The sequence below is a fragment of the Bacillus rossius genome, chromosome 1 (genome assembly GCF_032445375.1).
Source record: "Bacillus rossius redtenbacheri isolate Brsri chromosome 1, Brsri_v3, whole genome shotgun sequence".
NCBI lineage: Eukaryota > Metazoa > Arthropoda > Insecta > Phasmatodea > Bacillidae > Bacillus > Bacillus rossius.
In genome coordinates this window covers 48,847,514-48,862,938 of record NC_086330.1, presented here as the reverse complement: position 1 = coordinate 48,862,938, position 15,425 = coordinate 48,847,514, and the positions used below count along the sequence as shown (strand labels likewise).

The 15,425-nt window shown below is 35.5% G+C and overlaps 1 protein-coding gene across 1 annotated transcript in view; it reads left to right on the top strand.

Moving 5' to 3' along the window:
* LOC134527763 (extended synaptotagmin-2-like) overlaps window positions 1-15,425 on the top strand; it is a 165,076-nt gene that overhangs the window by 104,258 nt on the left and 45,393 nt on the right. Inside the window, exons 6-10 of the mRNA XM_063360736.1 lie at window positions 1,434-1,665; window positions 7,414-7,576; window positions 9,268-9,466; window positions 13,154-13,373; window positions 14,688-14,836. Coding sequence (XP_063216806.1) covers window positions 1,434-1,665; window positions 7,414-7,576; window positions 9,268-9,466; window positions 13,154-13,373; window positions 14,688-14,836 — 963 coding nt within the window. The remainder of the gene's footprint in view (window positions 1-1,433; window positions 1,666-7,413; window positions 7,577-9,267; window positions 9,467-13,153; window positions 13,374-14,687; window positions 14,837-15,425) is intronic.

Below are 15,425 nucleotides of genomic sequence, written 5' to 3'. Positions count from 1 at the left end.
TGTGTGTGTTTTTTTTGAAGTTAGGTAGAGTTTATTACTTTATTAGGTTGTTAAGTTTATAATTAAAATTGACTCGAAGTTTCTAGTAAAGGTTATCTTAATTTTTTTTTTGTATTAAGAGTAACCAGATTTCTATGACACCAATTATTAACTTGAATAATTTTGTTCTGAAGTTTAATGCATTAATTTTTGTGAAGTAATTTCCATGCAGATTTTAAGATGTCAGTAAAAAGAACACCTGTTGAGTGATTAAGGACAAAGGTGATGTCATTAATAAAGATGTTAAAAAGGAGAGGTGAAAATGTACCACCCTGCAAAACACCTGAACTTGCAAGAAATGGAGAGGAATTATGATTATTTAAGTATACATATTGATTTCTATACTCAAGAAAGCTGGAGAACCAATTAACATAATTAACACTTAAACCAAAGTCACTTAGCTTTTGGAGTAGCAATGAATGATTTACTGTATCAAAAGCCTTGGCTAGGTCAAAATAGCAGGCATCGGCCTGACCTATTTGTAACTTCACAATAAATGGGATTTAGAAATGGAATAAGATTAGAAGAGGTTGACATTCTGGGTCTAAAACCATCTTGAGTACTAGATATTTTATTACTGAGTTCAAAATTCAAGAATTTAATTATAATTTTTTCAAAAACTTGTGAAAAACCATTAAGTTAATTTATAGGTATATAATTTGAAATTGATAATTTTGAACTACCTGTTTTTGTGAATAGAAATTATTTTTACAATTTTACATTTACAAGGAAAAACTTGAGATTTTAGACTAGAATTGTATATACTATGTGTTAAAAGAGGGGTAAGTAAATGAGAAGTACCTTTTAGAATGATGTTATGGATCCCTTTGGGACCGGCTGATCTAGAAGATTTTAAAGCCCTAATACCCCATAGTACAAAACTTTCTATAATATTAGGAACAAATATAGTATCAAGACATGTGTACATTATAGAAACTTGGTGATTGCAACTAGAAGGTAAATAAACACTAGAGAAATATTCATGTTAAAACTATATTGAAGTTAAAAGGTCTGGCAAAATCGCTAATCCGGCACAGTTGCGGTCTCGAACGTGCCAGATTAAAGAGCTTTTCTTGTGCTTTGTAATTACATTTGTAAATTTATAATCATTTTTTTTTATTTGTGTGGATAAGTTAGAAGTAGTCTTACAAGCAGTATCTTAAGGAGTATGGAATCGGTTGTAATGAGAATCAAAGTTGCAATTGAATAATAAGAACCCCAATTTTATTTATATCTGTAGGTCTTTAAATTTTATTTGTCAACATCAAGTTGACAGGGAGCTCATGCAAGATGTAAAACACAATAAAACAGACCAGGAAGATTCGGAAAAGAATCAATAGTTTTATTTTATTTAGTGTTCAGTTTTGTTTGTGATGTAGTGGTTGGTTGTGCAGAACGGCTGGAGCTGCTGCAGTTCTCGCTGGGAGACCAGACGCCCGAGCTGCGATCGGTGCGTGCGTTCGACGTGACCGGGGGCCGGCGCACGCCCCTGAGCCTGCGCACCCTGCAGCGCGGGGCCCGGGGGGCGGCCCAGCGACGGCACCGCCAGGTGGCCGTGGAGGCGGAGGTCTCCCTGGACGGCGAGGACTTCTGCCTGGTGCTGCACGTGCGCTTGTTCGGTCGCGAGTGAGTGCTCGCTGGTCACCCACCATGTTGGGTTATTCCGTTTTCATGCTATTAGTTTGGTCTTAGACATCGTAAACCTTGATTTTGATGCCATTTGTATATAGATGTACAAGTTTGTACATTTTCTTTTAACTATTTGCATTATTTCCACTCACTAGAAGTTAATTTCTTGTTTTTCAACAGCTAGCTAATTAAATACAATGAACTTTAATAGTATTTACTTTTGAAAGATTACTTTGTAAATTTTTAAAACTCGCAAAACAATAAAAAAGAAACCTGTTACAGCAGGGGAAGCCAAGCCGAAAAGCGAATTAGTCTTTGCTATCACCAAGCCACAGGTCACAATGCCGTGCTTCCATATTACATTGTGTTGCTTCAACAAAGCATAGGAACTTTATTGAAATCGGCGTTCATGGACTGGTGTAACTACTAGATTTGTAATGGCCTGCATGAAATATAATCAGATATTTCCCTTTGTTGGTTAAAGGCTCCAGCCTTTTGTTTTAGTAAATAGCAGACTAGCAAGTCATACAAGTTTAGGAAGATATAATTCATGCTCTTTAATGACAAAAAATTATATGAATAATCAACATTTTTGATTATAGCCAAAAAATTAAAACTCCAAAGTGTGAGGACTATTTTCCTTAATAAAACTAGTAAATTTGAATTACATTTCAGTGCTTTTTGTTAACCCTTATTAGCTGAGATGGTGGTCGGGGCTTTGATTCTTACCTCCAGTGTGACTATATGACTAAACTAAAAGCATCCTGTTGTACCCAAGTGGTTCAGAGACCACTATAATCTTTGATGTCCCATGTTTAAGCCATGTTTAAGCAATTCTAACTAAAATACATTACTGTGGTAAATATTTAAAATAATTAATTATAAGCTTCTCTATGGCTGTAGCTACAAGGGTGTAAATCCATTCAAGGATATGGTCTGGCTTCCTATGGAATAAAAAAAAACCTTTACTTTAGGGACCCCCTCGCAAAATCGTAACTGTTAAACAGGAGTGATGAAAATAGTAACACCCAAACTTTGTTTTAAGAAAAGTATACAACATGCAAGCATCCTATCCAGAGATGGATTATGTTTGTTAACCCCACTCTCAAAACTAGTGGGCAGCAAATTGTGCTCCTGGTGCACTGTATGTAAATATCACAATATTTTCTTATACATTGATGCTTGAAAATACAATTTGAATTAAGGATAAAAAAATGGCGAAACAAGAGTTCTACATCATATACTAAATTATTTTGGCTTTGAAGAACTTTCCATGTTCAGGTAGGTGTACATGTCATACCTGTTCTTGGAATACAAAGGCAATTAATGTCAGCCACATTATTGGTAGCAAGATGCAGTTTCCTTCATTGTATGCTTCACGTTTAATCCTCATGTTCACATATTTATAGAATAAAAAATCATGCTTCCCATATTTTATTTCAGAAAGGAATCATCAAAACAATTGAGCAGAAGTCCTATACGATATGTAGTTGGTACATATGTTTTATTTTATATTTAATGTGATCATGGCATAGTCCAGCTGATATTATTAGTAGTGTTGGGTGAATTCAAAAAAATATACAGATTCTGAGTCCAATTTTGGTTCTGTATTTGATTTATCGATATAGAATCAAATTCTGATTCCCTCAGATGTCATACGTCTTAAGTAAGGCATAAACTACTATGTACTGACTTGTACACTCAAACACAATTTTTGTACAAAAATATGATAGTTATTGATTTACAGTTACAAATGATAGTAGCTCATTATGACATGGCACTATAATTACTGGTAAATACCTTAAAACCTTAAATAGGTACATTTACTTTTTTGTGCCAGCATTAAAAATCCTGACAATGTAATTGAGAACCTGATTATGTATTTAAAAACACCAATTTATCTGAAACTTTCAACTTATCAGGCAACAATTCTAATTGGATCCATTTACAAATAGAGGTTGATTTCCTTACTAAAATATCAATATCTCAATTTCAGGATTTTACTATCGGTAAATAGGAATTACCTAGCTTCTATTTCAAAACCATTGGAATTGATCCAACACTACCTATAAGTTTATAACACACCTATCAAATAATAAGCACAGCCATGCTACTAACTTATTATGTTCCCTATCCTCAGCCTCAGCCCTAGCCTCAGCATCTACGCAATCGTAGGCTACGGTTGTGTGAAAAATATTAGGGACGCTGGTGGTGAGGGGGGGCCTTAAATTAAATATAATTAGGTTTAATAGAAATATAACTTAAACTAAATGAGCTGACAGCATACATGCGTGTGGTGCGCATGTCATTTCGTGGTACAATTGGACGCACACTGCCTTTCTTTGTGAGAAGCACATAGACAGATTTGTTTGCGCCAGTCCGTAACTATTCTTTTGCGGACTGGCGTGGATTTGGCGTGTGTGCACGCGCCCAAGGCTAGCGGGCGACTGAGCTCCGTGCGGGAGGCGGAACTAGATTTGTTGTAGTGGGGTCGCGCGCCGCGCGCTGTGATTGGCTGACAGACCTCTCGGCCAATCACGCGGCACTACGGCGGCCGGTGCGCCAGGAGTGACTTAGGGCGTTTATACTTCTGTTCTACGTCCGGTTCATAGTTCCCTAGTGAGGAAATATGTGGATTTAGACTATTTACGCATTATCGTAAAAAGTCTGAGTTGTGTGGATGTAGAAGTCTTGCAAAGTTTCCAAACCCGGTTTCACGATGCAATGCTTCGACAGAGCAGTACACTGGGGCATCTGTAGTGATTCGAATGCATCTATTCTGAATTCGCTGTAGTTTTAGTAAGTGTGTCTTTGCTGCAGTGGCCCAGACAGGGGTTGCATACGTGATCATTGGTCGTATGAGGGCTTTGTAGAGCAGTAGGCCGGTTTTAACTCTGCTGCCGCATCGCCTACTGATCCGGAGGAATGGCAGACCATAGTGTTTGAAATCCTACTATGTTTAAATCAGCTATAACAACTTTTTATTTCCATTGTTCAGAAATGTACAGTTATTCTAATAAGTGCTTGCCCTCATCAGAGCCCTGTATGTATTAAAGTATTGTTTTCAGATCATGTAAGTGACGGGTTGGAATGTCTTAGACTTGAGAGAGTGTATTATTTTAAATTTTAAGGAGTTAGCTACCAGTTGGTTTTAGGTAATTGTATTATAAGTAAGATGCAATAGCTCTGGAGATGGTAACGCATGAGAACATTCAGGGGCGGATCTAGGCTTTCCTTCACCGGGGGCAGAAATTATGATAAGCACCCTCCCCACTCCAACCCTTCTCAACAGCAATAAACTTACCAAGCATATTTTGCATCCGTGTCCATTGTATATATGTAAAATTAATGACTATCTACTGAGCATCTTCTTTCCTTGCTCCATTTCTCGTCCTGTTTTCAGCTCCTGATGGATATTTTTAACACACCCGTGATAATAAAACCAAGTAAAAAATCTGATTAAATTCTGGTAGCAATTCCAGTGATGCACGGTCGTGTGGAGTTTGATGTCCGAACTCCGAATGGGCTCTACTAAACTGTCTAGCCTGAGCCTGAGTCTACCGACCTGCATTCCTGTAATCCTGTATCCTCCACTGGCTCTACACTCTCATGCCACGCAAACTCACTATAAACTGATTGATAAAGATCTCCACGGAAGAAACATGATTATTGATCATGAGAACATTAAAACAAAATATTAGTAGATTGCTATTGCACAGGGTTGTCTAAAGAGGCGGATACTGAGTTTGGGCGCCACCACGTGGTTTTAGGGCACGTGGACCCGGCAAGACGCCTTTCTCGGGCCGTGACATCGCCCAAGTGCGACTAGGCACACTACCCTAATAATGCTTCGTTGACCCCTAACAACCGCTCTCAGCGGCGGGCACGCTGGTACACTCGTGTAATGCCCTAATCTTTACCTAGGTGGGCTCTAGGCATCCCACACGCCAGGCGACTACACCGGGGCACCCGTGACCAAAATAATATACACTCGAGATTCACACCTGATATTTATTAAACATTCCTCGTCTCTACATTGTTCATGTGAAGCGGATAAAAAGCCAACGGCAAACAATCGGTTTAGGAGGTGGGCCAGGTCACCATGTAGCCGGACCAAAGAAACGTAACAAAGTTAAAATTAAAATGCTAGAGGAGCTTAAATTCTTATTGAAACAGTCTGCCACCCGGAGTAGGCCTCGAAAACAGAAAGAAAGCGATTTATATTAATATATGCAAAACGGATGCTAACGGATCAGATATTACCAAACAATGATGTCGACGTGGTGCGGGAGCGTCCCACTCCGGGCGGCGGAAGAACAAGACTGACCGGTCAACAGGGTGTCATGGCGTCTCCCAACACTCCAGTTCCCGTTAGCTTGTTAACTTATAATTAATCTAATTACTAACATAGTTTACCCTTTTAAAAATTAGTAATAATTAAACTACAATTTCTGAGACTTCCATCTGATTTCATAACAGTATACTACTTAATTAAATATTGTCTAAAGATTATTCGTCGGCAGTTCCTGTAGCGGCCACGTGTGGCGCTGCGCCGTCCTTCCTGTGACTTAAGACTAAACACTGGGCAAAATTATAAAAACACACAATACATACCCCTTTATTTCTTTACTGATTAATTAATTACTATTTTACGTTTCTGGGCCGTCGCACTGCCTCTAATGCCTCTTGCGGCTCACCGTGGCGGGCGGTTCAAACAGAGGGTGATGGTGGGAGGGTGGTGGCGCTGGCGGAACAGGGGACACATTGGGCTCAAGGGAGGGCGCAGCCCTGGTTGACGTCAAGATTTTGTATAATAATTTTTTTTATTCAACTTTTATTTCACATTTTTTTGTAGTCGACCAAAACTTTTGTCGGCCCATGCTGCACCCCTCTAACCCAATGTCCAGGGCAGGCTGCCCTCCCCCCCCCCCCTTCCCTTGATCCTTCCCTGAGAATATTCCCAGCTGGTGGTGTTTTATGGTGTCATTTAGCTTATGAAAATGTTGTGTGATTGTGTTGCAAAAATACATGTGTTTTGTGTGTATGCCTATGTGTATTGATGTATACATATTTAAGGACAAGATTGTGTGGTGAATTGCAATAATACCGAAATAACATCAGAAAGCATGTTAAAAACACCATAACCCTGAAATGCAAGTTAATATGCCATGCAGCACCAAAATGCAAGTTATATCATGGAATTAAGTAGCATGTAACCAAAACTTAATTCAAATCATTAAAAATGAATCTTATAATATTTGTAATTTAAGGAATGTCATATCCGGACAAAAAAATTGTACCAAAGAACATGGGTCAGAAAAATTAAATCAATTTGTTTTATTTTTACATCAAATTTACACCATAATAAATTTTATACCATAAATGCTTGCAAATTTATTTTTATTCTCAATTTATCTATTTTAGACCAATTTATTAAAAATTATTTGACAGTAAAAATGCAGCATATAAATTTTATCCCTATTTTTGTGGAGTAAGTATTACAAAACCACTTTTACAATATTAAAACAATAACTCCGAAATCCTCTGTTTTAAAAATGAAATTGGACTAAAAATAAAACAATAATTTCTTGTCTCTATATATAGTATGTTTGGTAAAGTATGCATTTTTATGTGTGTTCATGTAGGTGTTAGTGTTTCTGTAGTCATGCCTGCTTGCACACAAGATTTTATGTGGGTGTTCAGCTACTGTTGTGTCTTGCTCAGCAACTTGTTGTGGTGCCGTAGCGTGGGGGTGGACCTAGATGTGGCGGTGGAAAAACTGAACGTTTGTGGCAAGATGTACATGATGCTCACTTTCAACATGGATGCACCTTTCCCACACATCACTCACCTCAGCTTTGCTTTCTTAGAAAAACCAGAGGTGTGGTTCAGTATCCACATTTTGAAGGTAAACACATTTGAAGTGAATGTTTTATAAATGTGTTTGTTTCAACATTTTTTCCTTTCCTTGCTTTGTAGTGCTTGCAAGCTTTTACTATTAGAACTAGTACTGGTCATGTGTTGCTTTACCTTCATTTGCCACTTTTTTAAATTTTTTTATTAAAGGAATCTCTGTTATTATTAGAGCCATTCAGGAATAATCTCTTATGAAAGTTTTCTTTCAGATAAGTGAGTGAAAAACTTCATTGTGGGCTCTTGTGAAATAAAAAAAAAATTCTCTTTTTTTCTTTCACATATTTAGCCATTGTTTTGCAAAGCGTTGGCTGGCTTACACTGTAAAATTTCTTTGCCAAAGATTTTTTAAAAACTTTTTTCAATATTTTGAGTAATAGTTATAGTACTATAAAAGAAATAATGTGACCACAAAATATGTAGCTTATTACACTATGTAAAATATTTAAAAAATAAAAATTTAAATTTTAGTGTGAGTACGGTACAGCAAAGATGTTGTAGCTGCTTCTGTACCTAGTGTAGCTTCAGCGGCTATCGTAGTAGCTTTAATGGTAAAAAAAGGAGGGGGGGGGGATATTTTCCTACAAGGAACTGGTTTTCTCATTACATTCTATTTATTTTTCACTTCTTTGATCATGTTTGGGTTTCCATTATCTTGTAAAACACCATAAATGATTTTATATGTTTCGAGACATTTGTTTCAATAATCACAATATAATCATGATGATGAATGGCATATAACATATTATATGATTCGTATTTGGATATCGACAACTTTATGGCTACAATAAGCCACCTGCTGTCCACCATCATGAATAACTGCACAGTATCTTTTATAAAATACAAGATGGAAAATTAAGAAGATTTGAAAAGTCGCATCGTGCTTGAATGACTAGAATATAAAAACAATGATATAATCTGAATGACTTGACAGAATGCGATGTGGTTTATTTTATCGGCTAAATATTTTCATTACGGAGACCTGGATGTAAAGAAATAGTCAATACATTGTATAGTTAAAAAAAAATTCAAATGGTGTTTCTTAAAATTAGGGCTTAAAACTAAAAAATAAACAACTATGAAAAAAAAATTGTCTGTAAAGTTATTAAAATCACAAAGAAAAATATTTGTTATGACATTGTTATAACCTAATATTATAATGAAATATAGTTCAATGGTTTTCATTTACATTTGCATGATATAGTGTTCAAATAAGTTAAAAGTAGCCTAAAGTTGTAATATATTTTTTGTTGTAGATTTGGTTATTATAGAGATTTTTCTTATGTGAATTTAATTTATGTGAATTTTACAGCCATGTTTTTAATATTTGTTATCTTTTTGGTTTCAAGCCCTATTATATGAAAACCATTTGCAATTTTTGTTTTAAAAAATGGACTATTACAGTGCATTCTGGTCTCCATAATGCAAAAATCTAGTTGACAAAATCAACCCCAATAAATTCTGTCAAGTCGTTCAGATTCTGTTAATTCTATTCTCGTCATTCATGCACAATACGACCTTCCCTAGTCTCTTAGGTATTACAATGAAATATTTCTCGAAGGATCTTTATAATACAATTTTTATACGGATGTCCATTATTAGAGATATGTTTTAAAATGTATTAGGTTGTAAAGTAGCTAATAAGTTGTTTTAACAATAAGGTGTCAGTAAATGATGTGAACACAGGCTGTACAAATGATGGAGGTCCCATTGCTGAAGACGTGGATCCACTCCCTTGTGATGGACGCACTGACGACGGTGCTGGTGGACCCTGGGAAAGTGGACGTGAACCTGATGTTGCGAGAGCGGCCACCAGTTGCTCGCGAGGCAGACAATACAGTTGTGCAGGGAGTCCTCACAACCACCTTCTCCACCACTCACCCTGGTGTGTTGATACGACTTGCATGTCACTGTAGTGTTTCCTTTCGTCATGCTGGACGTTGGAACAATTTTGGAAGTGTGTGTGTGTGTATGTTTGTAGGGGGGGAGGGGGGGGAGAGCATTTTTTTTTTCTTTTCAATTTTTTGGAAAGCAAGTGTAAGTATTAAATGCAGTGAGATACAAAATTTATGAAATATAATTTCTGTTCAGTTATTTATAATCAATAAAGGTAGTTTATGAATAAATTTCTTTGAAACTCTAAATCTTAAAATAAAAGCACACATCAAATATACACACTTTTTGTTGCGAATTTTGTAAGAAATAACACACCCCTCTTAAGAAAAAAATAATTTATTTCAGGTCTGTAGTGTTCAGTAACTTTTTTTCAACTATAAAACTTAAAAGCACAGCACATTACAAAATTAAAAATGTTAAGTAATTTATATTTAAAAAAAAAAAAATGAAATAAAAAGTAGAGGATGTCTAAATATTTAAAATATATCTGTGTGCAGCACAAAGTGAACTAAGTGCTCTGTAACTAAACCAGCTATCAAATTTCACTAGGCTGATGCTTATGCAATGAGTTTTGAAGGAAAAGGGTGTAGGGAAAAATGTGGTTTCTGCCCTTAACCCTTTTTTGACATCCCTGGTAATTATTGTGTGTGATACTAGCAGCACGACAGTAAATTTATGATATAGGCATAACGAGGATGATATCAATAGCCGAAGCTGCATGCATGCTAACTTCAACTAGACGTGCTACAAGTGGTCAGCGGTGCCTCGCCCTGCTTTTTTAGTGAAGGTCTCCATTCCAAAGTCCGGTAGTGGTACGTGGTGTTTAAATGGAACCATTGTTAATGTGGTGCAGTTAAATAGGGGACTTTTCTTCAGCTCGATTAGTGACAGTTTCTGACACACCAAGTTTCAATCAAAAGGGAAGTGAACAAGAATCTTCCTAGTAGACAGAACCTTTGTTGAAGTATATGTTGTTTTTGACAGCAAGGAGTCATTCTCTCACTCTCTTTAAGAAATTTTCTTATGCTAATGAAAAGTGTCTTGCTCTTTCAGACTTTGAGGCTGGCATCCATGGATAAAATATACTTATACTGTGTTTGCTACTTTCAGTAAGTAGTTCTTGTTGTCACATCTTCATCACAGAAAACCCTGGATTTTTCTCTATAATTTTATTATTCATTTACATATTGCAACTTGTTTCTAAACCATGGAGATACTTTTTTTTAGCTTTTAAAGAAGAGTTTGTTGGCTTAACACTGAAACCAAATTTTTCTAATGTAAAATAAATTATGAACTCAACAATCCTGAAAACAGTTTGGCAATGAAAAGCTTTGTAAAATGCATGTTGGTAATTTTTTTTCCCCTTCTATAATAACTTATTTTGTACTGGATGTTTTTCTCATGTGTGAATTATCAATTAAAGAGTTCTGAATTAATCGTGGAGCAGTATTAATTTTAACGTTTTTAGGATGTACTTTCAGATTAATGATTACAGGTACTGATTATGAACATTAATCAGATGTAATGTTATTTTTAAGAAAAGTTAAATTATTTATTGGAATTTTCAAAGCTTGACATTATATGCACAATAAAAATCTAAAAATTTGGGTTTGTTTCATTTTTAGTTTCTGACAGCTGGCCAATTCAATGTCAGTTTTATTTCACATAATGTACAGTTCAATATCAATTTTTAGGTAGATTTAAACTAAATACTACCTATTGTAGCCATTACCATGGTGCCACTCTCGGAAAATTGTTATAAAGTTTTTTGTTTCATGTTCCATAAACCCCAAAACAATTGTCAACTCAAAAACGTGTGCGTGTGTCTATATATATATATAAAAAAATCACAATTTTGTTGACATGGTAACGGTCAAAATTTTTCAAAAATCACTTCCAAATGATGCATGAAATTTAGTATTGGAAAATCTCAGTCAATTTTCTTAATGGGCAATATCTAACCAAAGAGTTAGAAATGGGAAAGGTTTTTTTAGAAACAGAAAAATCACAATAACTACCATAGTATGGAAAATATCACATCCGTTTGAACGTATTACAACTAGTAAGAGTAATGCCAAAATCTTTTGTCTGAATAAGTTTTTGATACAACCAACCATAACTGCAAGGAGTTGAAAAAACAAGGGTTGCAGGACAAAAAAAAATCTTTACTTCCTTTCTTGGCACAAAATCGAATTTGTACAAATTGCTTATTAATCTTATAATTTTAAACTAAAAACTTTTGTCTGAAACAATTTTTGATTGGATGAACCATTGCTGCAAGGAGTTTAAATATAAATAATAAAGGGTAGAATTAAAAATAATTGATAACTCCCTTAGTAGGTATACTATCAAATCCATTTAAATTTTTTTAAATATTATAATTTTTATCTAAAACTTTTGTCTCAAACAATTTTTGATAATGTGTATAAACTATTACTGCAAGGGGTAGAAATAGCAAAGGTAGGAAGACAAAATTTTATTACTTTTTTTTTTTAATTAACCATAAGATCCATTATAATTTATTTTCAAATGCGTAAATATTATCTAAAACCTTTGGCTGACACAATTTTTGGTGAAACCAACAATTACAGTTAAAACTGGTTGAAATTAAAAAAAAATTAAAAACTTTCTTTAGTTTCAAATTTGTCTGTATTTATTAATAACCATCTTAATGTTAACCTTTGCTAAAAAAAAATTATATGACCATGTATTAGTGCAAGGGGTGAAAAATATTGTTTGAAGATCCAAAATAATAGCATAACGGCATAATATGAAATTCTTAAAGACATTCAATGCTGGATGCATTAAGTTAAAAACATTAATAATTTTTTGTGTGCATGGAATATGAGAAAATTTTAAATCAATATTTTTTGAATATTGGTGAACATATATGTAGGCTACATTGTGTTCTTCAAATATTCCAGGGGTTTATAGAAGTTTCCAAAATATTTCCAGAATAAATAGGTACTTCAAAATCTACCTACGCCTTAAAGCTGTGCTGAAAGGGAATTTAATTTTTTAATTTTACATAATTCATGGGTATCACTGTATCAGTGCTTTAAATTTCTTGATATTATTTACTTGTATTTGCCAAGTCAGACAAATCCATATTCAATTTGATACACCTATAGTGTAGTTAATACTGCTGCAAGTGTAATGCTGGAATGGCACGACACAAATCAAATAATCTTCTAACCAGTCACGTTTGACACTTCTGTGACTCCAGTACATCAAAATTTGCAGGATTGGTAAGAATTTCTGATTGGAAAAAAGTTCTATTTTCATTGAGTTTCAGGAACAACATTACTGAAATGAGTGTCAGATTTGGTTTTCAGAAGATGATTTTGCACGATGCATTTTTTTAATATTATAATTCAGGTATTTATAAGGGTTTGTTTACTAAATTTATCTGTGAAAACTCTTTCCAAGTGAATACTAGATTCAAATTAAATATATTTAATTCAAAAATGTTGATTAAATAACCTTTTAAACATTGATGGCTATTATATGTTTGGTGCATGTGAAATGGCAATAACCATTTTATATATAGTTTTTGATTCTTCGCATAGGTAAAAATGTGTGTTCACGTCAACTCAATGTTTTGCTGTGACGTCGCGTCGTCACTGCTGTAATCCAACCCGAAACACGTGCTGCATGTGCGACGACGTGCTTGCAGAGTGCGACGACGTGCGGTGGCTGGTGGCGACCCTGGGCGACCAGCGCCACAAGACTTCGCCCCTGGTGCCGCGCTGGCAGGAGAGCCGCTCCTTCCTCGTCGCCTCTCTCGCCATGGACCAGCTCTCCGTCAAGTTGAAGAGCAAGAGGCTCATCAGCTCCGTCACGCTCGCCCACTTCGAGCTGCCCCTGGCCGGCTACGACCTGGACACCACGAAAATGTCAGTACGTCGGGCATTCCTGATGCACGTTCAGGACCACGGCCATGCCAGATCATCGAACATTAATGTAGTAGTTTGAATGGAAATACCGACTGTGTAAATGTGAAATGTAACCTGCTATAAAACAGGAAATACTGTACTGAAATAAAAAAAAAAACGACAGTTACGATAAACTCGATGAGAGAATTATAAACATTGACAACGCAGTAACGCCTGGCGGCCAAGGTTAACAGCCTGAATGCACCCAAAACAATCTGAACACGATCAGATCTATTGGTACTGGATTACGAAATTTGTTGGATTACGGAATGTGCCAGATCACAGAATGTGCGGAACCGTAGCTATATTATAGACCTATTCCTGTAGTAGAATAAAATATAATAAATATACCAAATATTCTGACTAGGAAGGTAAGATTTTTTTATGACAAGCTGATGAGCCCAAAGCTGCTACTCATCTTAAATGATTGATGGGTCTTTTGTGTGACAGTATCTATGTTGTTGTATGAAGTATACAGTATACACTGTGTTACTTATTTAAAATAAGTTATGTTAAAATATATTAGGGTGGAATGCTTTCTTGGAGTTGTGTTTTTTTATCAGGCCTGCCTTAAATATGTTGACATGCACAGAACCAGTGTCCAGTTGCCTGCTTGGGTGAGGTATGTGCTGCCCTGGCAGGACAAGTCATGTCTCCAGAACATCCGCTAGTGTGATTTAGGGTGGAGCAATCATTCACATGGTCGTATGCTCATATCTATGATGGAGGGGGAAGTGTGGGGGGGGGGGGGGGGGGAAGAAAATTACAGCCGCCCCTCTTCGAAAGTGAAAAAAATAAATAAAACTAGGAGAAATGCCCTGGGGTTAGAAAAAAAAAGTAAGTATTCCTCGCAAACTACTGTTCATTTTTTTAAAAATATATATTTTTTTTCGTTAATTATTTTGTTGCCCTTTGGCATACATTTTTTTATCATCAGTAACTTTTTATAATATGCAATTAAACAGCAGTGCACTTGTCTTTGGGACATTGCATGACCTCCTTTGGAAAATGTAATTTCACAAACGTAATTTGAGTTGTCTGCAGATGCTTCCGAATAGAAAAAAAAATCTTTTAAGATGGTAATTATACTTTCCTTAACTCCTCATAGTGTTATATTGCTTGAATCTGTTGCGAAACATGCTCAATTACTCAACACAGACCAAGGTAGTTTGTCATTGCTAATTCCTTTTAGATGGTATATTGAAGATCTTGTTTTGAGTGCATGGTGTTGTTTTGGTGCGTGATGGGATGGCGAAGGGCAAGTCTTCTGTGCAGAGTTGAGACGGTCCTGCACAAGAAGGTGGTCAGGGCGTCCGTGAGCAACATTCCCCGTGTGAACGTGAGGCTGGAGTACACTCCCGTGCCTCCCGTACAGCTGGACCAACTGGAGGCTGAAATGCCTTCTCTGCCTCTGTCACAGACAGGTACCGTGCGTGTGTTATTGTGTTGTCGTATCCGCATGTCAACTGTTAAAAAAGTAATTTTTATGATTATAAATTTTTTTCAATATGTATTAGGCTTTGTGAATTCCATTTTTTTTATTTTAGTCAATTATAAAATTATTTACAGATATTGAATATTTTATGAGTCCAATTTATACATATACAGTAGAACTTTTCTTTTTAACACTTCAAAGAGTCCAAGAAAAATTGTTTAAAAATACAATGAAATTAAAATAAATATAATAGAATGGTGTAAAATGCAAACAAAAAACCCATAAAAATTGTTGATAAGATTTTTGTTATCGATAAAAATATATTATTTTTAATAATTTGTAATCTCAATAAAATCACATATTATTTGTTGTATATAAAGAGTATGTATGTACTATGTTTCAGAAAACAAATCCCAATTTCTCAATAAACCTTCTTGGCATCATACATGTTACACTCTTCTCACTTAAATTTTTTGGAATGAATCCCACTTGCTATATCTGTTTCTAAGGAATAATGAAAACAATTATTTGATTTGAAATCTTGAATCCAATATTAAATTATTCACGAACATCTAAAC